This window comes from Pygocentrus nattereri, chromosome 2 (assembly GCF_015220715.1).
Source record: "Pygocentrus nattereri isolate fPygNat1 chromosome 2, fPygNat1.pri, whole genome shotgun sequence".
Lineage (NCBI taxonomy): Eukaryota > Metazoa > Chordata > Actinopteri > Characiformes > Serrasalmidae > Pygocentrus > Pygocentrus nattereri.
In genome coordinates, this window is record NC_051212.1 from 33,110,638 (window position 1) to 33,138,310 (window position 27,673).

The following is a 27,673-nucleotide window of genomic DNA, read 5'->3' on the forward strand; positions in this document are numbered from 1 at the left end:
CATAGCAGATCACTGTAGATAACCTGTAATGAAATGTATAGAAAATTTCAATAATCAGTGAAATGACCCTTTTTTGCTTCTCTGTGGTTAACTAGCTATTCGACTAGATAGAGAACAGCTATGGATGCATTTACTTGCTTGCCTTTTTCCAGTATGAACCTGATGGCCAGTATTAACACCTTCAAATGAAATCTAATTGCACTAAAAAGCCTTAAAGCCTATTGATTCTACACACCCACAGTAGCATGTGCAAAAGTAGATACAGTGAGTCAGCCTGTGTGTGTCCAGGGTCTCAAGGTTTATCAGCCATTTGACCTCCTCCATACATACATGCACACATAAAAAAGGTACGCTCAGTTTGTAGAAAATGGCTTATAGTCCTTATTAATTATATACAAGTATTTATTTTACAGTAGTAATGTTCTACTTAACTAGACAAGCACTATTTATTTGTTGGGCCTCCATCAGCTGATAATACATCATCATTAAAAGTGTAGATGTTTCCCTTAACCTTAGAAAATTCAGCATTACTGCAGATGTTTGATCTGAGAGTAAACTTCAGAGTCTTTCAGCTTCTGCTGTCTTCTAGTTCCTCTGGATGACGATGGTTTATTAGTGAAACTCAGTGCTGCGTAGTTCAAAGCTTCATCACATTCAACCTGAAGAAAGAGATTGTATTTAACACATTTCACTGTAAACTCGCTAAGCAAAATGAGAGTTTAGCAGAAGAGTTAGATAATTATCATGATCACCGTGAACTTCATGCAATATTTAATGTATATTAAATATTTATATTAATCATATACTGAAACTGTAAATTACAAATAATTTGTGAGTACAATAAAGTATGTACAAGACATAGAAGCTTGACATGAGACTGAATTTAGCCAAAAGTTAGAAGAAACTAAATGAATCACCTGATTTGCTTGGACTGACTGACCGTCGGCAACTTCTTCAACACATAACAAGTATATTACATTAATGAACTTGTAAGAATGTATTGTAAAATTCATTAACAAATAAAAAAACAGAATAATAACATCAGCTTCAGAGGTAAAACTTTTATAACCTTTATGTTGTCTGTTGTGTAATTTTATACCCAGAAACAAAACCACAGCCACGGTAATGATGACTAATGCTGCTGAACCGATAATGACTGGGACCAAAATGTTGTTCTCTGTAATAAGTAAGAAACCAGATTTTAATAATCAAATTCTTCATTTAATGTGATGCAAAATAATAACACAACATAAAAAACACATTGTTTTAGAAAATTCTAATCATTCATTATACAATTGTATCTAAATGCTAAAACAAATTGATGTCAATAGTGACTTGGCAGACGATCGCTAAACACAAGAGAAAGGGTGATTTTATTTATCCATCGATTGATTGACTTAATTATTTATATATGTCTCACAAATCTGGGCAAATCTAATCATGCGTCTTCTTCATTATGAGCAGAAAAAGAAAATATTTTCTCAGATATTACATGAAAAAATGAGTACCTGGTTGTGCTTCAGGCTGTTTTAATCAGATATAGAATATTTGCACTCACCTACAAAGTCCAGTTTAGTTCCGTCTCCAAAGATGATCTCTCCACACATGAGCACAGCACAGTAGTAAGTTCCAGCATCAGAGAGGCTGAGGTTTCTCTTGGGGAGTTTGTAGACGCAGCTCTGTGTAGGAGAATCAGTCTCAGAGCTTTTCTTACACTCATCACTCCTGTTTCCATGAGTGTAAATGATTCCTGGATGGGATTCTCCTGATCCATGTCTGAACCAGTACACACTGTGTTCTCCTGCAGACGCATCTGTGAGTATTGAACACTGCAAAGTTGTATCTCCTCCCAGTTCAACAGGATCTGATACAGGAGGCTGGAGAACAGCAGAGAGACTAGAAGATGAACCTAAAGAGAGGAAAAAATATACGGTTTCTCAGATATTGAGTGAGACGATGATGAATCCCAATTTTATGTCACAGATAAAATCTTCAGTACAGAAAGTGGTGAAGATGCATAAGCTACATATAGTGCTGTAATTAAGTAGCACCTACCTTTGAGGATTAAAACTGTCCAGTCTGCTAAAGCAATATCTGTATAATATGCAACAGAACAGTAATATGTAGCTGAATCAGATGGTTCTGCATTTGAGATCCTCAGATTAAAACTATTTTTTTCTTTTAACACTTTAAAGCGGCCAGTCTTGTCAAAGCCATTATAATATACAGCAGGTATATAATGGTAAGCAGAGGCGATGAGAAGGGGCTTTTCTCCTGGAGCATGTCTGAACCATGTAGTTGTTGCTTCATCAGGGGATAAAAAAGAGCAATTCAGACTGATTTCTTTCCCATATTGAATGTAATGCAGTCCACTTTGAGAGATAATGTGTACCTTTGAGGTACCACCTAAATCAAAAGAGACAAAGAAAAACTTGCTGGTTGAGTATTCATGAAAACTGTGGATTAGATGTTCAGCAAGCAATGTGTGTTCCAGCCAAAAACAAATTGCAGTACCTAATGTTGTTGTCAGCAAAATAAGTAAACAAATCCCAATCATTGCCAAACTCTTCAAGTAATGTATCTCCTGAAACACAAAAACACTTTTCCCTTTAAGTTACACTTTACAAACACTTTAGTAAATGATTAGTAAACAATGCACAGATATGCTCCAAGTAACATACAGTTGCAATTCAGTGTCAGTGGAACAAAAAAAAATTAGATTGATGAGCTCACTTACAGTTTGTGAAGGACAATGATAAACTCTCGAGATGTAGCTGATATCCACGCATACTCTGTCTCAGAACTTCTCCAACAGCAGCCTCTGTACTTTCTGTGCTGAAAGCTGATTGGCTTCTCCTACAGGAAGTAGAATTGGGCTCCGACCACTCAGTGTGTAGGCATAAATTTAGAGCTCAAGATGTAAATCCTTTGTGCTGCTTGGAAACCTGGTTTGGCCAGAGCACTCACATCAAATGGACTGAACCAAGATGGGGAATTTAAAAGTTTTTAGAGCTGGTCTCTTCAACAGTTACAATTACTTACAAAACTGAAAAACACAAATCACAAATTACTTAGTGGAATAAAAACATTTTCACTGAGAAAAAATTTGCATTTTAAGCCATGATATGACGATGATTAAATACAGACATTTCCTAAAGACAGAAATTTCTTTAATTAGAGTGAGCTGTAATCTCCTCACAAAAAGTTTCCATAACCCCTAAACAAAGAAAAAAAAAATTGGAACAATTTCTGTGAATACCACGTCTGTAAGCATATATAAATATGTTAATAACACATAACACATGGCTATAAATATTTATAAAAAAGCATTGCACTCTAAATCTGTGTTTATTACGCATTGTGAATCATTAACATAATGCATAATAAGTATTTGTATGTTATACATTTGTTATTTGTGTATAAGCATAAATGTTATAAAAGATGTTAAACAAAACATGTTTTAAAAAGCTCTTGCAGACTGCATTGTGATTAACACAACAGCATCATCATAAACACAGAGATTGCATACTTGTAATTATGTCAAGGACGGCAAAAGACGCGATAGTGAGAAGTACTGGATGCAGGCCAACAAGGACACAGGGCAGCCCCGGGGGCAGGACAGGTCTCTGATGACACTTTGAGCTGATGGCAGAGCTGAGTGCAATAATTTGGCAGGCATTTCTGGCATTTGGGTAGGCAGTGTGGGATGTACTGCTGTTAGAGAAGCTGGGCCAGCACATGCAGTTCATTGAAGTGGCCGGCCCTCAAGCCATCATAGCTGAGGCAAGGAGTGCCACCGTGCTGGGGAGAAGGACACTGCACTCAGTCTTTCTGCTCCTGAGAAGAGGACACAGAATGTGGCTGAGAACACGTGCAGTGTGAGTGCTTGCAGGGTGGATATGTGCTGTAACCCCTGCACAAAGGGACTGGGAGTTGGGGTGCAGCATGCCCCCAAGTGCTCCAAGGACCCTAATCAGACTCTGACCAGACTCTTCTCTTTGAGAATGGGAATCACTATGTCAGTAAAATGTATCTCAGTTCCAAAGTGTGCAACACAGCACAAAAGCCCTGGTTCTCAATGACTGAGAACTGGTGTGCAGACTACAGGTCATATAGCAATGTAGCTAAAGGAAAGGCAAAGACAGAGATTTTAGACAAACTTCTGGATACAAATGGACTTATTCTCATTTATAAGCAGCGCAGTTGGTTTCCTCAAAATTTTCCTTAAATTTGCAAGACTGTCAAACACTAAAAACTTGCGAAGCTGAAGTCCTGTTCCACCTTACATGATGCCGCATTTACATTCTGGTGCCTCAGGTAGAATTTAAGGTGGAACAGGAAAATTCAAACAAGATGCTGGTGAATAAGAAGCCACTTCAGCCTCGTAACGCAGTCGAACGTTAAGAGATACTGCATACCTAATAAAATGCAAGCGGAACCTAGCATTACTGTGGTGATGATAATCAGACAAAGGCTACTTACAAAATGAAAGCTTGTAGTGGTTAATATTAGAAACAGTGAGGGAGCAAATAATGATGATGGCTCTGTATTAACTTTCATCTCACTTTCCATGTTGTCACTCTACAGTAACTTCATGCTCAGGGTGATGTCAGAAGGGACATGAGGAGAGGGGCCTGATGATTAGTATGTGATAACCTTGTCACTGATTGGTGGCTGCAGCAAGGAAACCTACAAGGTTAACCAGTGGGGAACCCTCCAGAGGTGGGGGTGTGGGGCAGTGGCCCCAGTAAAAATCTGATTGGCCCCTCAAGTGCCCCCTCCTATCACTCACTCCAGAGCATATCACTGATAGATATACATGTACAACCACTGCCTTATTATCGATTATGAGTATGCCATTTATGAGAACTGTGTAAACGTCTTGTCTGCTATCAACAGGCAAGAATTCTGATCAATCCCTGTAACCAGCAGGATGTCATGGTCATTCCTATATAGATATAGTATTTTAGCATTGTAGTATTTTATTTTTATGTTGTAAATCTGAACTTTGTAAAGGACTGCAGCCATGGGTGGATAACAATAATTTAGCTAAAGTTGTTGGAGTATGATACTGATGGAACCCTATGTGGGGGAAATGAGAAAGCTTTGCGTGCAGAGCAGTTGGTTTCATTTTCACATACTTGATGTCTTTCTTCAGTAAGTTTCCAGTGGTTTGGGTTAGACTAGGTTATGTGCAGGAAGGTGAATATATGTACATTTTAATGGTGTGCCAAACAAGAGAATTAGCTACCACCTAGTTTTTAGAACATGTTGATTTCTGTCGACTGTTATGAGAGCTAAGTGACGTGTACATATTACATTGCAATCATTGGGGTCCAAGAACCCCACCTCTTATGGAGGCAGTATAGGGCTTTGAGCATTCATAATAATTGTTGAAAAGGGGTCTCAAAGCAAATGTCAAATTTTGTACACACTGACCTTTTGACCTTGCTATGGAAAGAAATATGTTTTTCACAAATTATAATGTCTAGGTCAAAATACCTGGAAAGCTTTTACGTTGTATTGGTATAGTGTAAAAGTAACAAACAATTTTACAAGTAAAATTGTATTCTATGTCTCTAGGGGACTATGCCACTGGGTCTCCCTGCTGAAGGTTGATTTCTGAATTTTTTCAGGCTTATTTCTCTTTTTATGTCTGAATATGGCAGTGAAATTATTAGCCCAGTGAAATGATCTAATTATATATTACCATGTCAGATATTTTACCATGTCTGATTCTGATTCACAACTCCTGAAAAACAACCCCACACCATAATCCCCCCCCCACCAAACTTTACACTTGGCACAAAGCAGTCAGATAGTACCATTCTCCTGGCAACCGGCAAACCCAGACTCATCCATCAGATTTCCAGACGGAGAAGTGTGATTCATCACTCCAGAGTACACATCTACACTGTTCTAGAGTCCAGTGGCGGCACTTTACACCACTGCATTCGGTGCTTTGCATTGTGCTTGGTGATGTAAGGCTTGGATGTAGCTGCTTGGCCATGGAAACCATTGAAGGCCACATGAAGTTTGGAATTTTGTAGTGATTGACTCTGCAGAAAGTTGGTGACCTCTGCATACTATGTGTCTCAGCAGCTGCTGACCCTGCTCTGTCATTTTACATGACCTACCACTTTGTGACTGAGTTGCTGTCGTTCCCAATTGCTTCTACTTCGTTATAATACCACTGACAGTTGACTGGAATATTTAGTAGTGAGGAAATTTCATGAATGACTTGTTGCACAGGTGGTATCCAATCACGGTACCATGCTGGACTTCACTGAGCTCCTGAAGGCGATCCGTTCTTTCTCTAATGTTTGTAGAAGCAGTCTGCAGGCCTAGGTGCTTGGTTTTATACACCTGTGGCCATGGAAGTGATTGGAACACCTGAATTCAATGATTTGGATCCATGAGTGAATACATTTGGCAGTATAGTGTATATATAATAAATTGTAATTATAAAGTTTCATCTAAAAGAAAAAAAAAAAATTGTATCACCATTGGAACCCTCAGGGCTGTCTAGCTGGTTTTAATGAATGTAATTTATTTTTAGATTCATTTTGTACATTGTATTTTAACATTACAAGCACTGTACTATTACACTTATTTCATTGTTAACAGTTGTCAAAGATGCAGATTTTTTTACTGTGGTAACTACAAAACCAAGCTATATCACCTATTGGTTAGGCCTCCAGGAGAAGGACTGAAGGCCTTACATGTTAGATTACCAACATTATAAATAAACAGAGAATTCAACCAGTCATTTTTTGATTTATAATTTATGGGAACACACAGTATCTCTAGGCTGTTTGGAAATCTTTGGTCCATCACAAACTGAATATGAGCAGTAGTCTAACCAGGTTTCAGTTAGTTAGAAATGGATAATAGCAGCAGCTCTATGCCAGGGGCTCTTTAGTTAAACAAGTAGTGTAGAACTATTACATACAAGGTCCTCACTGTCCAAAGAAAAACAAGTATCTCCAATATAGTAAAGTCACAGGAGAGGGCAAAAACTTTATATGTAAGTCTATTTCAATGAGAAATATTTTAGTCTGAGAATTTTTTGGGACATTTCCATTGGTCCAATCATCATGTAAAGGACATCTGAGCTCAAATGATGCAGAAAAGTAAAAATCACAAAAATGGATATACATGTTTTTCATTGGATGATGACAGTATGTTAATTCATTTTACAAGCCTCAAACTGAAGACATGAAAAAAGTTACAGTTCATCATGTGCATTACCCTAGCTTAGTGCTAACATACTGTTAGAAATCCCACAGAGACACTACAAGAAATGAGCATCATCATAGAGATTAAGTTTAGTTTTGAGCTGAACTGAAGGCTTAGCCCTATTATTCCCAGTCTGCTGCTAGTTTTTATATTCTATTCCGTGCACATCATTCTTTAACTGAAAGGGAAATATAATGGTTAAAAGGAATATTGTAAGCATATTTTTTTTAGAAAAGCTAGAATTCCTTTTTAAATATTCACATGTTTTGAAATTTCTTAATGGCAGAGAGATGCACAAGGGGTTTTGTGAGGAAAAACAGGACCGAACAAAAACTTTTCAGATTTACCATTATATTTCCCTGATCAACATTACATGTGTAAAATGGTAACTTTACAGGAGAAAGAAAAAAACACTTGAAAAAATATTCAAAGTTAATAGAAAATTATTTATTCCAAGTCATTTTGGTGCATTAGTAAGCTCATCCTCAGATTTTGAGACTATGAAAGGGGCAGCTGCAAATTTCAAATTGTGTCAAAAACTGAAAAATGATAAAAATGGAGGTATGCAGTTTTGTCCTGACAGCATTATATACAAGCTTGTGTAGAATCACTACGAGGGTCTTGATGCTTAGTCATTCCACCCCTCCTTACACATGCATGTACGCACACATAAAAAGGTATGCTCAGTTGTATCTAAAACATTATCTTCTTCGTTAATTGTATAAAATCATTTTACAGTAGTAATTCTCTACTTAACTAGACAAATACTGCACTATTTGTTAGGCCTCCTTTAGCTAATATTACATTTATGACAAAAGGGTAGTATATAAAATTGCTATATTTGTGAGATACGCATTGAGAATTCTGACGCATTGAGAATTCTGGTTCCTATCACCACCACTATAAAAATGAGTCTAATTTTCTAATAATACATTTTACATCAGACCACTATATATACCCATATAGAAATCTTAAAGATTGAATCATAGAACATTTTTGAAAAAGTGATGATCCTGACTTGAGTTACTTATACCATATGAAAACCTACAGATATAACTCAGCTTTTTTTAAATAAGAAAACATCTTAAAAAAATATTCTCGTGTGATGCTATTTTTTTAATGCAATAGCAGTGTGTCACCTGAAAAGATAAAGGCACAGCTCCACATTCATTTTAGTTTTTTTTTTTTCCTTTTCTTCTGTGTTTTTGCTTCTCTGTGATTGACTTTTTATACTACTAGATAACCTGAACTGTTACAAATATAAATACTTGCTTGCCTTCTTTATGTACACAACTCAAGGCCAGTGTCGACACCTTACTGTTGTAGCAGGAGTCAAAGTAGAGACATTGAATCAGCCTGCATGTGGCCAGAGTCTCAAGTTGTATCAGTCATTCAACCTCCTCCATACAGACACACACACACACACACACACACACACACACACACACACACACACACACACAGTTTCTAAATTGTCTAAAAAAAAACTTCTCTTTATTATTTACATAACATTAATTACAAGCAGTAATACTGCATTATTTGGTAGGTCTCTATCAGCTAATATTACATTATCAATAAAAGTGATGATTCCCTTATCTCAAGAAAATTCAGTTTTATCAGGAATGTTTGATCTGAGAGTAAACGTCAGTGTCTTTAAGCTTCTGTTGTCTTCTAGTTCCTCTGGATGACGGTGGTTTATTAGTGAAACTCAGTGCTGCGTAGTTCAAATCTTCATCACATTCACCCTGAAGAAAGAGACTAACTTCACTGCAAAATCACTGAGCAAAATGACACTTTAGCAGAAGAGTTACAAGATCGTATAACTAGCACATTAAACAGTTTCACAGTATTTTCTATGGTACAGGGAGTTAGGAATCAGGGGTAAGAGTAACTCTAAATTTCAAATCTATATATAAAGTACACAATGATTTTGTAATCATTGTGTACTTTATATATAAAAATATATAAAAATATTTAATTTATATCTATAATAAAATATGAATTTAATGTGCATCTTAATATAATAAAAATATTTATAATTTACATGTATTATTACAACTTTATATTTATTAAAACTCTAAACTACAAAAATGTATAAGGATGACAAGGTATGTCTGAGAATTGGGAGCTTCCAAAGAGTTTAGCCAAAAGTTAGAAGAAATTGAATTAATCACCTGGTTTGCTTGGACTGAGTGACCTTCAGCTTCTTCAAAATAACAAGTAAATCATTTTAACACAGTACATTACTGAATTTGTAAAAATGACATGAAATACATTCATTAACAAAAGAAACTGAACAATAATATCAGCTTCAAGGGCAAACTTACGTTTATGATGACTGTTGTGTAATTTTCTAAACACAAATAAAACCACAGCCATGGTAATGATGATTGAAGCTGTTGAACCGATAATGACTGGGAGAAAAATGCTCTTCTCTGTAATATGCAAGAAAGCAGATTTTAATAATCAAATTCTTTGTTGAATGTGATGCCAAAAATAATGATGAAAATGGTAAACACAAAAAGCACAAATAGTTTCAGAAAAGTCAAAAGGCATTCATTGCATAATATAAATCTACATCATGTGTCTCTTGCATTATAAAGGAAAAGAAAATAATTTCAGATATTATTAAATTGTGAACCTGGGTTGTGATTGAGACTATTCTAATGATTTTTTTAATGAAAGTATCTGCTCTTACCTACTAAGTCCAGTTTAGTTCCGTTCCCAAACAGTATCTGTCCACACATGAGCACAGCACAGTAGTAAGTTCCAGCATCAGAGAGGCTGAGGTTTGTCTTGGGGAGTTTGTAGACGCAGCTCTGTGTAGGAGAATCTACAGTCTCAGAGCTTTTCTTACACTCATCACTCCTGTTTCCATGAGTGTAAATGATTCCTGGATGAGATTCTCCTGATCCATGTCTGAACCAGTACACACTGTGATCTCCTGCAGACGCATCTGTGAGTATTGAACACTGCAAAGTTGTATCTCCTCCCAGTTCAACAGGATCTGATACAGGAGGCTGGAGAACAGCAGAGAGGCTTGAAGATGAACCTAAATAGAAGAAAAATGTGTTTTTGCAGGTGTTGAGCGACATTTAGATAGAGAAGGTGTGAGCAGTCATTTCATAGCATAGATAAAATCTCCAGTGCAGAAAGTGGTGAAGGTACACAGGCTGTAATTAAGTAGCACCTACCTTTGAGGACTAAAACTGTCCAGTCTGCTAACGCAGTATCTGCGTAATATGTAACAGAACAGTAATATGTAGCTGAATCAGACGGTTCTGCATTGGAGATCCTCAGATTAAAACTGTCTTTTTCTTTTAACACTTTAAAGCGGCCAGTCTTGTCAAAGCCATTATGATATACAGCTGGTCTAGAATAATAAGCAGAGGTGACGAGAAGAGGCTTTTCTCCTGGAGTCTGTTTGAGCCAAGCAGTCGTTGCTGCTTCAGAGGATGAAAAAGAGCAATTCAGACTGATGTTTTCTCCACTGTGAACATACTTCGGACCATGTAGGGAGACAATGTCTAACACTGAGGTACCACCTACAAAGACAATAATAAATTATACAAGAAAACTGCATTAAAACTGCAGCAACACATGCGCATTACAGCAGGAAACAAATAGCAGTTAGTAGAAAAGAAATGAAGCAGTACCTAATGCTGTTGACAGCAAAAGAAGTAGACAAAACCTTTTTGGCAAACCCTTCAAATAATGCATCTCCTGAAACACAAACACTGTTCAGTTACGCTTTATAAACACTTTAATAAATTATTAATAAATAATATACATACAAGCTCCAACTAAAAGTCAATGTCAGCAGAACAGAATTCATTCGATGAGCTCACTTACAGTTTGTGAAGGACAATGATAACCTCTTGAGATGTAGCTGAAGTCTGTGCGTCACTCTGTACTCAAAACTACAACAGCAGCTTCTGCACTTTCTGTGCTGAAAGCTGATTGGCTCCTTTTACAGGAGGAAGAATTGGGCCCCAACCACTCACATGTGAGGGCATAAACTTAGAGCTCAATATGAAAACCATTTGTGCTGACTTATAAACTTTGTTTGGTCCAAGTAGTTACACCAATTAGTTAAGTTATTTTCTTAAACAGTCACAATTACTTACAAAAACTGAAGACAATCTCAAGTTCAATAGCAGAATAGATACATTTTCACTGAGGAAAATGTGCATATTAAGGCATGAAGATGATTTTAAAAATAGACATTTCTTATATTTCCACAGAAATTTCTTTGTGAGCAATATCACTAACTTAAAAAATAATTTTCATAACTCTTAAAAAAGTAGAAAATCCTTCTACAGAATCATGAGTCACATTTAACAATGTTAAATGGCCCTGCATGTGTGACTGTGGTGCCTCACAGTATTGTTCAGCAACACCAGCAAATCCTTTACCTTTACTTAGTCTGCTTCTCCATGACAAACACCGTGTTTTGATCCCTTCCTAAACTTGTCTACACCAATCCACAGAGCTGGCAATGTACCAGACCCTGATGAGACAGCAGTGCTGCTGGAGATTTTAAGCACTGTGTCCACTCCATTACATACACCTACCTCGTTGGTCCACTTTGTAGATGTAAAGTCAGAGATGACAGCTCATCTGCTACTACACAGTTTGTTATTGTTAGTCATCCTGTGGACTAGAGGATGACTAGCAATAACAAACTCTGCAGTAGCAGATGAGCTGTCATCTCTGACTTTACATCTACAAAGTGGACCAACGAGGTAGGCGTATGTAATACCCCCACTGTTGGATGGATATTTTTGGTTGATGGACTATACTTAGTCCAGCAGTGACTAAAAGTTCCAGCAGCACTGCTCAGATCCACTCATAACAGCGCAACACAAACTAACACACCATCACTATCACTGCAGTGCTAAGAATGATCCACCACCCGCATAATACCTGCTCTGTGGTGGTCCTGACCATTGAAGAACAGGTTGAAAAGTGTTTAACAAAATATGCAGAGAAACAGATGGACTACAATCTGTGGTTGTGGAACTACAAAGTGAACCTATATGGTAAGTGGACCCAATAAAATGGACAATAACTGTAGATATAAGGAGGTACAAACTTAATGGCCAGTCAATGTACCTCCTGCATTATCCTTTGCTTTATTACTAAAGTTTGTGAAGGGTTTACCTTGTGTGTAAATCATATCACACATTCTAATAGCTAAGAAAAGAGCTCCACCAGTTTTGAAAAATCTAAATGCTACATCTGCCCCGGTCTACTTTAAATGCTATTATTGTGAAATGGAAGTCTCTAGGAGCAACAACAGTTTAGCCACAAAAAGTGGGCCCCCCAAGTGCTGAAGCGCACAGTGACTTTCCACTTTTTAATAATATACTGAAAGTTTCCAAATTGTCTCTGAAGGCAAAATCAGAGAAAGGACTGTGTTGGGAGCTTCACAAAATGGGTTTCCATGGCTGAGCAACTAGACAAAAATCAAAATGCACAATGCCAAACAAGGTGGGAGTGGTGTAAAACATGCCGCTGCTAGACTCTGAAACAGTGGAAACATTCTGTGGAGTGATGAATCATGCTTCTCTATCTGGAAATCTGATGGATGAGTCTGAGTTTGACGAATGCCAGGAGAATTACTGTATTGTGCCAACTAAAGTTTGGTGGAAGAGGGATAATGCTATGGGTTGTTTTTCAGGGGTTGGCCCCTTAGTTCCAGTGAAGGGAAATCTTAATTCTTCAGCAGACCAAGACATTTCAGACATTTGTATCACTCACTTTGTGGGAACAGTTTGAGGAAGACCATTTCTGTTCCAGCATGAACAAAGCAAGGCCCATAAAGGCAAGGCTGGGTGAGTTTGGTGTGGAAGAACTAGACTGGCTTGCACAAAGCCCAGACTTCAACCCCATCAAACACCTTTGTTGTAATGTCTCAGCAAATGCTGAGAGAAGAGATTTATTATGGACAAATCCAAAATCAGGCTCAAGACAGTCCTGGGTCAGAGACCCAACACTGATAACAGGAGGGACAGACATAAAGGAACACGAGATAAACACAACAGAAGCCGGAAAACACCAAACATTCCAAACAATACACTACATACAGTACAAACAAAGACCAGCAAATTTACAGTGGAACACACAGGGCTAAAATACAGGGAACAACAAGGTAACAGGTGGCTAACCAGACACAGGTGGAAGTAATTAAGAGCAGGGTCTGAAAACAAGGGGGCAGGACCAGGAAGAAAAACAAACATGGACCAGACCAAAACAAGAGCACATGACGGGACTAAAAGGTAAACAAAAGCACATGGAGGAGAGGGAGGGGCCAATCATCACATTAGGGATGAACTAGAACAGAGATTGTGAGCCAGACCCTCTCATCCAACATCAGTGTCTGACCTCACAAATGATCCTCCACCAGCGCAATAATGGGATAATGTGGACAATCATCCTATAGGTAGGATGCTTTACAATTACAGATTCAGAAGCTCATTGGTTCAAGCATGAAAGAGGCAATGACATATGGACTGCATTGCAACTGTTAATGTTCACAATGGTTATTAGATTTTTTTGTTTTCATTTGTTTGTTATTTACATCATGACAGTTGAAAATTACAGTGCAAGGGGTGTTGCATGTATGTAATTTCCGAAAGCAGAGTTAAACATTTGTGTACACACATACAAGCTGATACCGGATAAGACATACATTCCTTAAAATTAAACTAATTAGAACATTATGTGCCACTCATAATGGATAATGCTACATTGACATCTCTGTTCAAGACTATACTAATAGTGAGGCAAGAGCTATAAATTGGATCTGGAATCATATTTAAAGTCAGACTGAAGTTCCAGCAGATAACTCATGCTCACTGGTGGTGACGGAATGATCACAGAAGTCTTTGCTTGCTACAGCAGCTTTTACTTCCAAGGTTATTCAAACTCACTGTTCAAGTTTTGACACATATCTTTGATGAACACTAGGGGGACCAACAATTGACATTGACAATTGTGATTTATGTATGACTAAAGCTTATGAAAAACCTGGACCACCCAATTTATATCAAAGAGGTAAATGTAGATATTGAAAAATTATTCTTGGGGTCTAATAACCTGGTGTGAAAATTATTAGTATGATTAGTATAAAAATTCTGACAGTCCAGATTTTTTCAAAAACCAAGTCATCAGGTTTATTTATATAGTGCTTTTAGGTATTGTCACAAAATAGCTTTACAGAAAAAATCTTGGTCTAAGCCCACATGAGCAAGCCACTGGCGACAGTGGCTAGGAAAAACTCCCTAACAGCGAGAGGTAGAAACTAAGGAACCAAGACTCAAAAGGGAAACCCATCCTTCTCTGGTTGCCACTAGAATACAAGACAGAGAAAGAATAAGTGGATAAATGTTTCATTAAATAGTTTGTATATAATAGCAGCAGTAGCATGATCAGGAAGGTCAGTTCATGCAAGTGAGGTTTGCACAAGTTTGTACAGCGTGAAACTGCATGGTGGTCAAAACTGAAGGTCAGCTAATGGAGATGGAACTCTGGTGACTAGCAGCTCTGGTGGCTCCCATGTGGCGACTCGGGCAAATGTCGCTGAGGGGCTCAAATAAAGGGAGAGGGAGAGAGAGAGAGAGGCAAACAAGTCTGTTTATGGAGAGGTGATGGAGAGTAATAGTGCAAACAACTGATATTAGCAAAATGTGACAGAACGAACAAACTAGGTAAATCTATACCTTTCCATATTCTCTCTTTACTCAGTCCTGTTCTGTCACCTTTTTACAGTTTAAACATGAAATTTAAATCTTTATATTAGTAGCAGGTAAAGTTTCCATACTTACATGGGCTGCATCTTAGTGTCCTGGTCTAGGAAAAGGCCCAGGCCATGTTTGAGCTGTCCTTAAATAATGCCTGGGCAAGTTCAGACATGCCCAGTAGGACCCTGTTGGAGTGTTCCATTTGGTAGGGGGGCTCATGGGGTTTATGCAGTCTGAAATGTTTTGGTGTTATGTGAATTGTTTTTTTCCTTTATACACCTTTTAAACTTTTGATCAGACTGTCAATTTAGAACCAGTATTTCCTGTATTCTGTATTTTAATGAATCAGTAATTTTATTTGGTCATTATTGTCTCCCCTGCAGAGTGGTATGCACTGGTTTAAGTAGACCAGTGGAGGATATTTAAGGGCTCGATCCATTTAAAGGAGGAGACTGGTTGGTAGTTGAGCCAATGTATACTGGTGGAAATAAAATAAAATAAAATAAAATAAAATAAAATAAAATAAAATAAAATAAAATAAAATAAAATTTTGTTTTCCTGAAGTTGCAAACCTACTTTTTAAATAGATTTTGTTTATTTGTTTGTTGTTTTCTAACTTTTTTTGGACTTTTCCTCACCTTCACCAAATAAACGCCCTTGTACTGAATGTGCTATTGTGGTTTTGCCATCGTTTTTATTTTAACTCGCAACCTTCGCGGAGCACATCTACCCTCACCTGCAAGCGAGGTGTGACAGTGTGGCTTCATATGAATTAATTCACTAAAATACTGTGGGGCCATTTAATGATTTAAACATTAAGAGAAGGATCTTATACTCCACACGGATTTTAACAGATAGCCAGTATCATCATCATCGTTGACCGCTAGTCCAGATAGAGTTGTGGTAGCAGGTGGAAGAGCAGAGAATCCCAGATGACCCTGTCCCCCGCAACTTCCTCTAGCTCATTCCCAGGGATCCAAAGCTGCTCCCAGGCCAACTTGGAGATATAATCCCTCCAGTGGGTCCTAGGACGACCCCTGAGTCTTGTCCCTGTAGGCCGTGCCTGGAACACCCACATCGGGAGGCGTCCAGGGGGCATCCAGATCAGATGCCCGAACCACCTTAGCCACTCAATGAGGAGGAGTAGCGGCTCTACTCTGAGCTACTCCTGGACGACCGAGCTCCTCACTCTATCACATAGCGTGTAGCTCACCACCCGACGAAGAAAGCTTATTTGGTGATCTCGATCTTTCAGTCATTACCCACAGCTCATGACCATAGGTGAGGGTTAGGATGTAGATCGATCAATAAACAGAGAGCTTCGCCTTTTGGCTCAACTCCCTCTTCACCACTACAGTCCGTTACAGTGACAGCATTACTGTCCCATTACCTGTCCCAGCCTGATCCCTCATGATCCCTCTTCCCATCACTCGTGAACAAGACCCCAAGATACTTAAACTCCTCCACCCAGGGCAGGTCCTTTCCCCTTACCTGGAGTGGGCATGCCATCCTTTTCTGGGCCAAGACCATGGACTCAGACTTGGAGGTGCTGATCCACATACCAACCGCTTCACACTCAGCTGCAAACCGCTCCAGCGAGCGCTGGAGGCATCCATGTGATTCTGCCAAAAGAACAGCATCATCTGCCACCCTCCAGCCTCCACATATAATGCCCTCCTGACCCCGGCTATGCCCTGACACTCTGTCCATGAATATCACAAACAAGAGTGGAGACAGGGCACAACCCAGGCGGAGTCCAACGCTAACACTGAGTGCCTAATATACGGATACAGCTCTCACTCCAGGAGTACAGAGATTGGATGGCCCAGAGTAGTAGCCCCGGCACCCTATACTCCCCGATAGTTGGCACACACCCTCCAGTCCCCCTTTTGCTTAAGGCCCCCCTCTCCAGGTCTCCCAGTCATTGCCAACGTGAGCATTGAAGTGTCCCAGTAAGACTTTAGAGTCTGTAGGCGGGAGCCTTTCCAGAACCCCACCCACTCACTCCAAGAAGGCCGAATACTCTGACCTGTTGTTTGGTGCATAAACACAGACAACAGTCAAAGTTTTCCAAAGATAGCCAGTATAATGATGACAAAATTGGGTGTATGTATATATATATATATATATATATATATATATATATATATATATAATGGTCAAAATCTTTGGTACTTGTAAGGAGCTTATTTAGTAACATATTGGTGCATCAAGCTCAAAGGGTGTTACAGCAGTCCAGTTAGAAAGGCACCAGCTTTCCCACATCTTTTAGGAATAGAATATTACATAGTGTAGCGATGTTATGCAAGTAAAGGTTCTAACAATGGTGCAAGCCTGTCTATCAAAAGAGACACTGGAATAGAAGATGATGCCTAGATTTTTAAAAGTAACACTTGGAATGACCGTGTGGCCATCTAAATTAGGTCAAATTTGGAGAGTTGAGGTCTCTCTGCTTTGGGTCCAAGTAGTAGGACTTCAGTTTTGTTTGGATTAAGAGGAAGAAAATTGTTGGCAATCCAGCTTTTCATATTTTTAACATCACTTAAAGTTTATTTAGATTCAGAGCCTCATTGGTTTAACAGTAAACCAATAGTAAAGTTGCGTGTCGTCTGCATAGCAGTGAAAATTAACACCTGTGAATTATGTTACCAAATTGTGTACAGAGAGAAAAGCAGTGGCCTGAGCACTGATCCTTGGGAGATACCATATTTTACTAGTGTACAATCATAATGTTTACTGTTAACACTGACAAATTGATAATGGTCAGTCAGATAGGATCAGACGCAGGACAAAGCCTGTTCATTAATACCAACCATATTTTCCAGCCTTTCAAGGAAGATCTTGTGGTTGATAGTATCAAATGCTGCACTGAGATCTAGAAGAACTAGTATGGAAACATGGCCACGATGGAGAGACACAAGGAGATCATTTACTACTCTAATTAATGTGGTTTCAGTGCTGTGAAAGGGTTAAGCCAGACTGAAACATCTCATGGAGAAAGTTTTCTTGTAGGTAGCAGTTGATGTGAGACCACTTTTTCTACAATCTTTGCATTGAAGGGGAGATTGGAAATTGGTCTATAGTTGGTGAGATCATTTGGATAAAGATCTTACTTTTTAATTAGGGGTTTAAAGACTGCAAGTCTGAGCAATTTAAGCATATATTTAAGACTGAGAGACAAATTTATTATAGAGATCAGAGGTTTAACAACCAGAGGACTGTTTGAGCAGTTTTGCAGGTACTGGTTCAAGAATGCATGTTGATTTGAATGAGCTAATCAGTGTGACTAATTCATTTGGTTGGATAGGACTAAAAGATATCAATTGGGCTTTTGGGCTGGGAGGGCACCCAGCATGTTAGGCCTATTGGCAAATTTTGGATTTGTAGTCTAATATTTTCTGTTTTTATCATTGAAGAACCTGATAAAATCATTGATGCTGTATGATGTTTGAACATCGTCTTTAAACTGTAATGTTACCAGTTAATTTTGATATATTGGTGAACAGGATTTTAGGATTTTTATTTTTGTTATTCTCAGTTAGTGATGAAAAATATGATGCTTTGGCTGCTTTTAGCGTATGCTTATATTCTATGATCCTGTTTTTCCATTCAGTTTGGAAACAGTTGTATGCCATTTATGTTCCAGACTATGAGCCATTTGTTTTAGTGTACATGTATGGTGGTTGTACCATAGTGCAAGCTTTTTTCTTCTTAATCAGTGCCATGTTATCGAGAGAAGACTGATGTGTGGATTGCAAAATTTCAGTATTTCTTTCAAGATCATCAAAGCCCAAAAGGCCAGGTATGTTTGATAAATCTGGTAAGCTATAGTGAAAGCGGCGATAGTGGGATGTTATGCAAACATTATAATCCAAAACGATTTCTTGTATCATTTCAGAAATGCATTAATTCCAAGAGACATCAAGACATGGCATCAAGAAGTGCTTCAAAAGCTATTTTTAAAGGGTTTTGAGTATTTTCAAAATGAAAATCTCCTACTATAAAAGCCTTATCCGCAGAGAGAGCTATACTTGTAGGACACTGCAAACTCTTTAAGAAACTTAGAGTAAGGGCCTGGGGAAAGATAGATTGTAGATAATATAAAGTTATTTTATTTAGAGGCAGGAAAAGGGCTGGCATGGCTGAAACTCAGGACCTCAAAGGAGTTTGCTTCATGGCCTATAATTTGAGTGATGCTTATGTTTGTAATAAAGATTGTAGCTACACCACCACCTCTACCACTGATACAGGGGATGCGATAATAACTGAAACCTAGTAGGGTAGTTTAATTTAGAGCTAAATATTCACTCTGTTTCACCCATGTCTATGTGAAACAGCAATCAATATTATTATTAGCATTTGCCTAATTTGCAGTATTAGCACTAGCATTATTAGCAGTAACATTTCTAGTGTTTGGCTATAAGCTGTTTATCAGTGCTACTTACATGGCCTTCATTTTGTAGTCAATGGATGGTCCTCTTAATGTTCCATGAAAGGACAACCAACCCAAGATGACTAGGATGAAGCCCATCCCTCCAGTAAAGCGCTAGCTGTTCCCAAAATGAAGACAAATTGTTCACGTAGCCCAGGCTGTTAATGGCAGACCAGCCAGGACTGCAGCACAAAAAGCTTACTGAACTAATCGAATCCCCTCCTGTAAGTGGGAAGAGGTCCGGAGATGACACTCCTGCCATCTGCCACCTTCCTAGTGGTATCCAGCAGTCTCTGCTAGTGCTCCTTCAGGACCTCACTATGCTGGGCAAAGATGTATAACCACGGTCCAGAAGGTATTGTGTCTGTTGAGAGCGGGGAGGTGTCTGGCTATATCTAGAACACGAGCACCTGGAAAACAAGAGACAGTGGCATTGCCGTTTATACCGTTTACTTTAATGTGGTGGACAATAGAACTACCAGTGACATAAACTGAGTCCTGTGTAGAGGTCTGAGGTGCTAGGATGGGCGACGAGGTCCAAGACGCAGGTGTAGGGGTAGGTAGGTGTAGGCATAGGTGGCGAGCTAATGACAGCAAAACAGTTGCAACAGGTGAAGATTGGCAGGGTGGCGGTGTGAGTCTGCAAGGCCCTGAGCGGCGTTGGTGTTCCCAGGTTCCATGTGGGGCTGGCAAGAGAATGGCATCTCATGGTGTATGTAGAGACAAGGCTGGTGCAACCGCTGAGGGGGAACTTCTTAAAAACACTCAGACCTCAGCTTGGCTCTGAAGTCTCAAAACCGTTTTAACCAGCCCCAACTGGCTGTAACCAGCAGTGGCTCACCATATATCACATTTACAAGGCTAATTATAGATCATTCATAGATATTACCAGGTTTTTATATATTCTCTCATTATTAGATCATACTTTTTAGTCTATTTTTAGATTTAAAGCATCTATTTTTTTTTCTGCTACTGCAACGGCCTTTTCACAGGAGCACTTGAAAGAAGGGCGATGTTGCTTAGACTAAATGAATTCCTAATAACAGTATTCTTTAAAAAAAAAAACTATGTTCTGCACTTTCAGGTAGCTCACTCTGATAAGAAGTACTTGACTGTGTAATTAGAATGTGTTCCCTATCATCCCCTTGTATTCCCTTTGATATTGTATCTCTGTCTTTGTGTAATATACCAGATTTTTGATTACAGATTTGCTTCTAATTATGTGTTGGTATTATAAAAATAACTTCCAGTGCCAATAGCTCCACAAAGTTACAGAAGTCAAAACAGCAGTCAACTCTCCTTGCGCACGTACACACACACATACACAAAGACACTGGACAGATGTGTTTATCCACTTTTAATAATTGATTTTTACAGTGACTGATAATAAAAAAGACATTTTAAAATAGTACAGTACTCAGTTAACTACAAAATATGACTTAAGAAAGAAATGTACTAAGCTTGTTACCAGTCAGTCAGCAAAATTCCCTGAGTAACAAAAGGGAAGGGATTTTGTCAGCCTTTAAAAGTTCAGTTTTGTTGGTAATATATGACCTGGGAGAAAACTTCAGAGTCTTTAGACACCTTTCTAGTCCCTCTGGAGGATAAAGCTTCACTGCTGACATTCCCTGCTGCAAAGTATGAAGCTTCCTTGCAGGGAGCCTGCAGACAGAGACAGTATGTAATATAATTGACCAATAATAAGTTCAGCAAAAAGCAAGATTGTGTAGCTTTAGTTTAGCAAAAAAAGTTATGAGAAGGTGAAATATATACCTGGCGTGTATGAACAGTGTGACCTTCAGCAGCATCTTCAACAAAAAGGTAAACCATTCAAATGTATTACATTACTGTAATAATTACAAAAAATGCAAAAATAATTTCAACCATGGCAGAAACCCAACCATTGTGTCAGAGTTAACATAAAACCCACCTTTATGACGACAGATGTGTGGCTTTCTGCACATAAATAAAGTCACAACCACAGATATGATGTTTGATGCTACTAGAGCCAAAATTGTTGGGTACAAACCACCATTCACTATAATAAACAATAAAGCAGATTGAACTATGTGTTAATAATTTATTAAAAACTATAATAAATGTGATTCAGCAAGAGAATGCACAAAAAAGAAAATAAAATGACTTTTTGTAGTTTTGTAATTCTATTGTAAGGCAAATGTTCTGACAAAATTAAATGGTTCCTTGTTAAGGTTTGATGTTACTCAATTTTATTTAAAGTATCTGCTCTTACCTACTAAGTCCAGTTTAGTTCCGTTCCCAAACAGTATCTGTCCACACATGAGCACAGCACAGTAGTAAGTTCCAGCATCAGAGAGGCTGAGGTTTCTCTTGGGGAGTTTGTAGACGCAGCTCTGTGTAGGAGAATCAGTCTCAGAGCTTTTCTTACACTCATCACTCCTGTTTCCATGAGTGTAAATGATTCCTGGATGAGATTCTCCTGATCCATGTCTGATCCAGTACACACTGTGATCTCCTGCAGACACATCTGTGAGTATTGAACACTGCAAAGTTGTATCTCCTCCCAGTTCAACAGGATCAGATACAGGAGGCTGGAGAACAGCAGAGAGACTTGAAGATGAACCTAAATAGAAGAAAAATGTGCTTTTGCAGGTGTTGAGCGACATTTAGATAGAGAAGGTGTGAGCAGTCATTTCATAGCATAGATAAAATCTCCAGTGCAGAAAGTGGTGAAGGTACACCGGCTGTAATTAAGTAGCACCTACCTTTGAGGACTAAAACTGTCCAGTCTGCTAACGCAGTATCTGCGTAATATGTAACAGAACAGTAATATGTAGCTGAATCAGACGGTTCTGCATTGGAGATCCTCAGATTAAAACTGTCTTTTTCTTTTAACACTTTAAAGCGGCCAGTCTTGTCAAAGCCATTATGATATACAGCTGGTCTAGAATAATAAGCAGAGGTGACGAGAAGAGGCTTTTCTCCTGGAGTCTGTTTGAGCCAAGCAGTCGTTGCTGCTTCAGAGGATGAAAAAGAGCAATTCAGACTGATGTTTTCTCCACTGTGAACATACTTCGGACCATGTAGGGAGACAATGTCTAACACTGAGGTACCACCTACAAAGACAATAATAAATTATACAAGAAAACTGCATTAAAACTGCAGCAACACATGCGCATTACAGCAGGAAACAAATAGCAGTTAGTAGAAAAGAAATGAAGCAGTACCTAATGCTGTTGACAGCAAAAGAAGTAGACAAAACCTTTTTGGCAAACCCTTCAAATAATGCATCTCCTGAAACACAAACACTGTTCAGTTACGCTTTATAAACACTTCAATAAATTATTAATAAATAATATACATACAAGCTCCAACTAAAAGTCAATGTCAGCAGAACAGAATTCATTCGATGAGCTCACTTACAGTTTGTGAAGGACAATGATAACCTCTCGAGATGTAGCTGAAGTCTGTGCGTCACTCTGTACTCAAAACTACAACAGCAGCTTCTGCACTTTCTGTGCTGAAAGCTGATTGGCTCCTTTTACAGGAGGAAGAATTGGGCCCCAACCACTCACATGTGAGGGCATACACTTAGAGCTCAATATGAAAACCATTTGTGCTGACTTATAAACTTGGTTTGGTCCAAGTAGTTACACCAAGTTAGTTAAGTTAGTTTCTTAAACAGTCACAATTACTTACAAAAACTGAAGACAATCTCAAATAGCAGAATAGATACATTTTCACTGCATGTAACGCATCAAATGTGTGTATTAAGGAAGGATATGAAGACGATTAAACACAAACATTTCCTAAACATACACATTTCCTTGTGAGCAAAAACTCAACATAAAAAACAGTTTTCAGGATTAAAAAAAAACACGAGAAAAAAAAGTAGAAAATCCTTCTACAGAATCATGAGTCCTATTTAAACATTTCAATAGCCCTGCATTTGTGACTGTGATGCCTCACAGTATTGTTCAGCAAAACCAGTAACTCTATCCTTTAACTTTATCTATTTCTCAAGACATTGTTGGGTGGATAGTTTTGCTTGATGGACTATGCTCAGTCCTGCAGTGATGAAAAACTCCAGCAGGACTGCTGCATCTGATCCAGTCATACCAGCGCTGGTGAAGTGGTGTAAAGCATGCCACCACTAGACTCTGGAGCAGTGATATGTATTCTGGGGGTTGATGAATCACGCTTCTCTATCTGACAGTCTGATGAATGACTCTGGGTGAATGCCAGAAGGACATTACCTGCCTGACTACATTGTGCCAACTGTAAAGTTTGGTGGAGGAGGGATAATGTTATGGGGTTGTTTTTCAGGGGTTGGCCTTGACTCCTTAGTTCCAGTGAAGGAAATCTTAAAAGCCCTGTAGATGTGTTGTGTGTGTGTAAATATATATACACACCGATCAGGCAGAACATTTTGACCACCTTGTTTCTACGCTCATTGTCCATTTTTCTGTATGTATATATTACTATATACATTGTCCACTATATAGGTGCACTTTGTAGTTCTACAACTACAGACTGTTTGTAACGAGGAGCGATGAGGCGGACGCATGTGTGGAGGTAAGCGACTTTTATTGAGGGCAAATCGAATATCAGGGTTGTAACGGTCCAGGATCGTATAGCCAAAATGAACAGATTGAGTTTTCGACATGAAAAACAGCTGGATACAGCAAACAACACCAACACGACGAGCACACAGCGACCAGCAAAAACAAAGGGCAAACACAGGGCTTAAATACACAGGGGCAACGAAAGACAGGTGAAAACAATCAGGGGCGGAGTTACAAAACCAAAACACGAACACGTGGACAGGACTGGGAGGGGCCAATCGTGACACGGTTTCTCTGCATACTTTGTTAGCCCTATTTTACACTGTTCTTCAGTGGTCAGGACCACCGTGGACCCTGACAAAGCAGGTGCTATTTGGGTGGTGGATCATTCTCAGCACTACAGTAACACTGACATGGTCAAGTCAAGTCAAATTTATTTGTATAGCGCTTTTCACAATTGATGTCGTCACAAAGCCGCTTCACAAAATTCCGGTTAAGACAACGTTTTAACATGAATGTAAAAACCTCCAGGTGAGCAAGCCAGGGTCGACAGTGGTAAGGAAAAACTCCCTCAGAGCAGAGGAAGAAACCTTGGGAGGAACCAAGGCTCTCAAGGGGGAACCCATCCTCCTCTGGTCAAACTACCTACAAAGTTATTATACTACTAATTTGAATAGTAGTAGTGTTAGTAGTAGTAAGGAGCTAGGAGTCGATGAAAACTTCCATGTAGGGTGGGCAGCTAGTCCAAGATAGGTGGCGGTAGCTGGGGCGTGGGCAGCTGGTCTGAAGCGGGTAGCAGGAGAACTTGACAGTCAGTCGTCCTTCAGTGTCCGGCCAGACATGTGTGCGGTTGTATACTCGGAAAAAAGGAAGGGAGAGATAATTAGTTTTATTCTGTTTGTATGTACGTAAAACAGAGAATGTGAACATTTCCAGAGTGTGGCTAACAACTCCGGCAGATCTGACTATAACAGCTTAACTAAAAGGAGAGAACCAGAAGGGCACACAGACACGGGAGCACTCTGAAACAGTTTGGCATCCCGATGCTTCACCATCCACAAACCAAAGGGACCATGTGTGAGTAGCGGGACGACAGCACCAGCGTCTCAGTTTACTATAATTCTCTGTGTCCATGAACCCCTGGATCTGCTGTCTTTATCTAAGGGGGAACATTAACTACCAAAAGCTAAACTGAACAGGTGAGTTTCCAGCCTAGATTTGAAGATTGCGACTGTGTCTGAGTCCCGAACGCTTTCTGGAAGATCATTCCAGAGTTGGGGGCTTTATAAGAAAAGGCTCTTCCCCCAGCTGCAGCCTTATGAATTCTAGAAACTATTAAAAAGAGCCGGAACTCTGCGATCTGAGTAGTCGTGATGGCTCGTAATAAGAAATAAGGTCTTGCAGGTACTCAGGAGCGAGCCCATGTAGGGCTTTATACATCAATAAAAGAATTTTGTATTCAATATGGAATTTAACAGGCAGCTAATGAAGCGATGATAGCACTGGACTAATATGATCAAATTTTCTAGTTTTAGTGAGGAACCTGGCTGCGGTGTTTTGGACTAGTTGAAGTTTGCTTAGATTCCTGCTAGTGCATCCTTACAGAAGTGCATTACAATAGTCTAGCCTTGAAGTAATAAAGGCATGTACTAGTGTTTCTCCATCACGCAGGGACAGGGCATTTCTTATCTTGGCAATGTTGTGAAGATGTAGGAAAGCTGTCCTAGTGATGCTGCCTATGTGTTGATCGAATGATAAATCTGAATCAATTATGATGCTGAGATTTTTTGCTGCTGAGCCGGGTGTAACGGGAAAGTCAGCGAGATTTAAAATTAAATCTGGTAATTTATTTCTTGCCACTTTTGGACCCAGAAGGAGAACCTCTGTTTTGTTACTGTTTAGTAGGAGGAAGTTCCATAACATCCAGCTTTTCACGTCTTTTACACAGTCCTGTGTAAAAGTCCTGTGTTTTCTTTAATCTGTATTTGTCATCAGGCTTGGCTGATATGTACAATTGCGTATCGTCTGCGTAACAATGAAAGTTAATGCCATGCTTACTTATAACTGTGCCTAATGGTAACATCCATCCATCCATTTTCTAAGCCGCTTCTCCCTCAGGGTCGCGGTGGGGTGCTGGAGGCTATCCCAGCGGTCATTGGGTGGAAGGCAGGATACACACTGAACAGGTCACCAATTAACGGTAACATACATCCATCCATCCATCCATCCATCCATCCATCCATCCATCCATCCATCCATCCATCCATTTTCCAAGCTGCTTCTCCCTCAGGGTCGCGGGGGGTGCTGGAGCCTATCCCAGCGGTCATCGGGCAGAAGGCAGGATACACCCTGGACAGGTCACCAGTTAATGTTAACATGTATAATGTAAATAATAATGGTCCTAAAATAGAGCCTTGAGGAATTCCAAATCTTACTTTTGAATAATTGGAAGTTAAATTGTTTACACTGAACAACTGATAATGTTCTGTTAGGTAAGATTTGAACCATGATAGGGCCGTCCCTGTGATTCCAACCATGTTTTCTAAACTTTCTAGGAGAATATTGTGGTCTTTCATATCAAAAGCTGCACTGAGGTCAAGAAGCACTAAGAGGGAAACGTAGTCTTGATCAGAGGCAAGAAGATTATTAGTTATCTTAACTAGAGCTGTTCTCAGTGCTGTGATGTGGCCTGAATCCAGACTGGAATTTTTCATATATGTGGTTCTCATATAGATATGAATTAAGTTGTTGGGCCTCAGCTTTTTCTAAGATCTTAGATATAAATGGTATGTTAGAAATAGGCCTGTAAGTAGACAATACACTAGCATCAAGATTTGGTTTCTTGATCAGAGGTTTGATAACTGCTAGTTTAAAAGCTTTGGGTACATAGCCCAGGCTAAGGGACGAGTTTATATAACTATATAAACTATAACTATATAACTATAGTTAAAAGAGGGTTTATAATGACTGGTAGTACTTCTTTGAGTAATTTTGATGGAATTGCATCGTGTGCAGGTTATGCAATTTGCAGAGGAGATAATCTTTTCTAGTTCTAGCTGTGGGAGTGGGTAAAAAGTTTCCAGCCTTTCTTCTGCAACTACGTTATGTTTTATACCAGCCACATCAGATGTTGGATTTAATACTGTTTGTTGAATTTGTTGTCTAATATTTTTGAGTTTATTATTATTTTGTCCATAAAAACTTCACTGATGAGAGTCATCGGAATTTGTGGTTCAGTACCTGACTGATTTTTTTGTAATTCTGGAAATTACACTAAACAGTACTCTAGGTTTATATTTATTGTTCTCGATCAGTGAGGTGGGCGGCACGGTGGTGTGGTGTGGTGGGTAGCACTGTTGCCTCACAGCGAGGAGGGCCTGGGTTCGATTCCCTGGCCGGGTGACCTGGGTCCTCTCTGTGTGGATTTTGCATGTTCTCCCCGTGTCTGCGTGGGTTTCCTCCGGGTTCTCCGGTTTCCTCCCACAGTCCAAAGACATGCAGTCAGGCCGATTGGGCATGTTAAATTACCCCTGGGTCTGTCTGTCTGTCTGTCTGTCTGCCCTGCGATGGACTGGCGACCTGTCCAGGGTGTATCCTGCCTTCCGCCCGGAGACTGCTGGGATAGGCTCCAGCACCCTCTGCGACCCTGACGGAGAAGCGGCTTAGAAAATGGATGGATGGATCAGTGAGGCCAGATATGCTGAGTGAGCTTT

The 27,673-nt window shown here is 39.3% G+C and overlaps 3 protein-coding genes and 1 long non-coding RNA gene across 5 annotated transcripts; all 4 read right to left on the bottom strand.

Moving 5' to 3' along the window:
• Positions 1 to 275: 275 nt before the first annotated feature.
• Positions 276 to 2,825, bottom strand: LOC108411030. 2 transcript variants are annotated; one of them, XM_037534563.1, is made up of 7 exons: positions 2,738 to 2,825; positions 2,515 to 2,584; positions 2,056 to 2,406; positions 1,559 to 1,909; positions 1,070 to 1,177; positions 918 to 949; positions 276 to 659 (listed from the first exon to the last, which is right to left on the bottom strand). In XM_037534563.1, the coding sequence occupies exons 2-7, from the start codon at positions 2,555 to 2,557 to the stop codon at positions 528 to 530; spliced, it is 1,017 nt and encodes a 338-aa protein (XP_037390460.1). In that variant the 5' UTR covers positions 2,558 to 2,584; positions 2,738 to 2,825; the 3' UTR covers positions 276 to 527. The 2 variants fall into 2 exon arrangements, with proteins under 2 accessions (XP_037390460.1, XP_037390459.1); XM_037534562.1 differs by having other exon boundaries at positions 918 to 952.
• A 5,910-nt stretch (positions 2,826 to 8,735) lies between these two features.
• LOC108411017 lies at positions 8,736 to 11,123 on the bottom strand. The gene is made up of 7 exons (XM_037534395.1): positions 11,092 to 11,123; positions 10,896 to 10,962; positions 10,434 to 10,784; positions 9,938 to 10,291; positions 9,567 to 9,674; positions 9,414 to 9,445; positions 8,736 to 8,984 (listed from the first exon to the last, which is right to left on the bottom strand). The coding sequence occupies exons 2-7, from the start codon at positions 10,957 to 10,959 to the stop codon at positions 8,856 to 8,858; spliced, it is 1,038 nt and encodes a 345-aa protein (XP_037390292.1). The 5' UTR covers positions 10,960 to 10,962; positions 11,092 to 11,123; the 3' UTR covers positions 8,736 to 8,855.
• A 3,494-nt stretch (positions 11,124 to 14,617) lies between these two features.
• Positions 14,618 to 15,102, bottom strand: LOC108411029. The gene is made up of 2 exons (XR_001856534.1): positions 15,069 to 15,102; positions 14,618 to 14,823 (listed from the first exon to the last, which is right to left on the bottom strand). It is a non-coding gene; the product is annotated as an uncharacterized LOC108411029 (long non-coding RNA).
• Positions 15,103 to 20,939: 5,837 nt separating this feature from the next.
• On the bottom strand, positions 20,940 to 22,863 carry LOC108411018. Its single transcript, XM_017682384.2, has 7 exons — positions 22,819 to 22,863; positions 22,623 to 22,689; positions 22,161 to 22,511; positions 21,668 to 22,018; positions 21,347 to 21,454; positions 21,190 to 21,224; positions 20,940 to 21,078 (listed from the first exon to the last, which is right to left on the bottom strand). The coding sequence occupies exons 2-7, from the start codon at positions 22,684 to 22,686 to the stop codon at positions 20,947 to 20,949; spliced, it is 1,041 nt and encodes a 346-aa protein (XP_017537873.2). The 5' UTR covers positions 22,687 to 22,689; positions 22,819 to 22,863; the 3' UTR covers positions 20,940 to 20,946.
• Between the last annotated feature and the right edge of the window lie 4,810 nt (positions 22,864 to 27,673).

Excerpts from the sequence above, each read along its gene's own strand:
- LOC108411018 (XM_017682384.2), bottom strand. The coding sequence starts at position 22,686 with ATGCATTATTTGAAGGGTTTGCCAAAAAGGTTTTGTCTACTTCTTTTG. Across the intron at positions 22,512-22,622 it reads TTTGCTGTCAACAGCATTAG|GTGGTACCTCAGTGTTAGAC; the intron begins GTACTGCTTCAT and ends TTGTCTTTGTAG. Across the intron at positions 21,225-21,346 it reads ACACATCTGTCGTCATAAAG|ATGCTGCTGAAGGTCACACT; the intron begins GTGGGTTTTATG and ends TTTTTGTTGAAG.
- LOC108411030 (XM_037534562.1), bottom strand. The coding sequence starts at position 2,557 with ATGATTGGGATTTGTTTACTTATTTTGCTGACAACAACATTAG. Across the intron at positions 1,910-2,055 it reads GACAGTTTTAATCCTCAAAG|GTTCATCTTCTAGTCTCTCT; the intron begins GTAGGTGCTACT and ends TCCTCTCTTTAG. Across the intron at positions 1,178-1,558 it reads AACTAAACTGGACTTTGTAG|AGAACAACATTTTGGTCCCA; the intron begins GTGAGTGCAAAT and ends TACTTATTACAG.
- LOC108411017 (XM_037534395.1), bottom strand. The coding sequence starts at position 10,959 with ATGCATTATTTGAAGGGTTTGCCAAAAAGGTTTTGTCTACTTCTTTTG. Across the intron at positions 10,785-10,895 it reads TTTGCTGTCAACAGCATTAG|GTGGTACCTCAGTGTTAGAC; the intron begins GTACTGCTTCAT and ends TTGTCTTTGTAG. Across the intron at positions 8,985-9,413 it reads ACTCAGTCCAAGCAAACCAG|GGTGAATGTGATGAAGATTT; the intron begins GTGATTAATTCA and ends CTCTTTCTTCAG.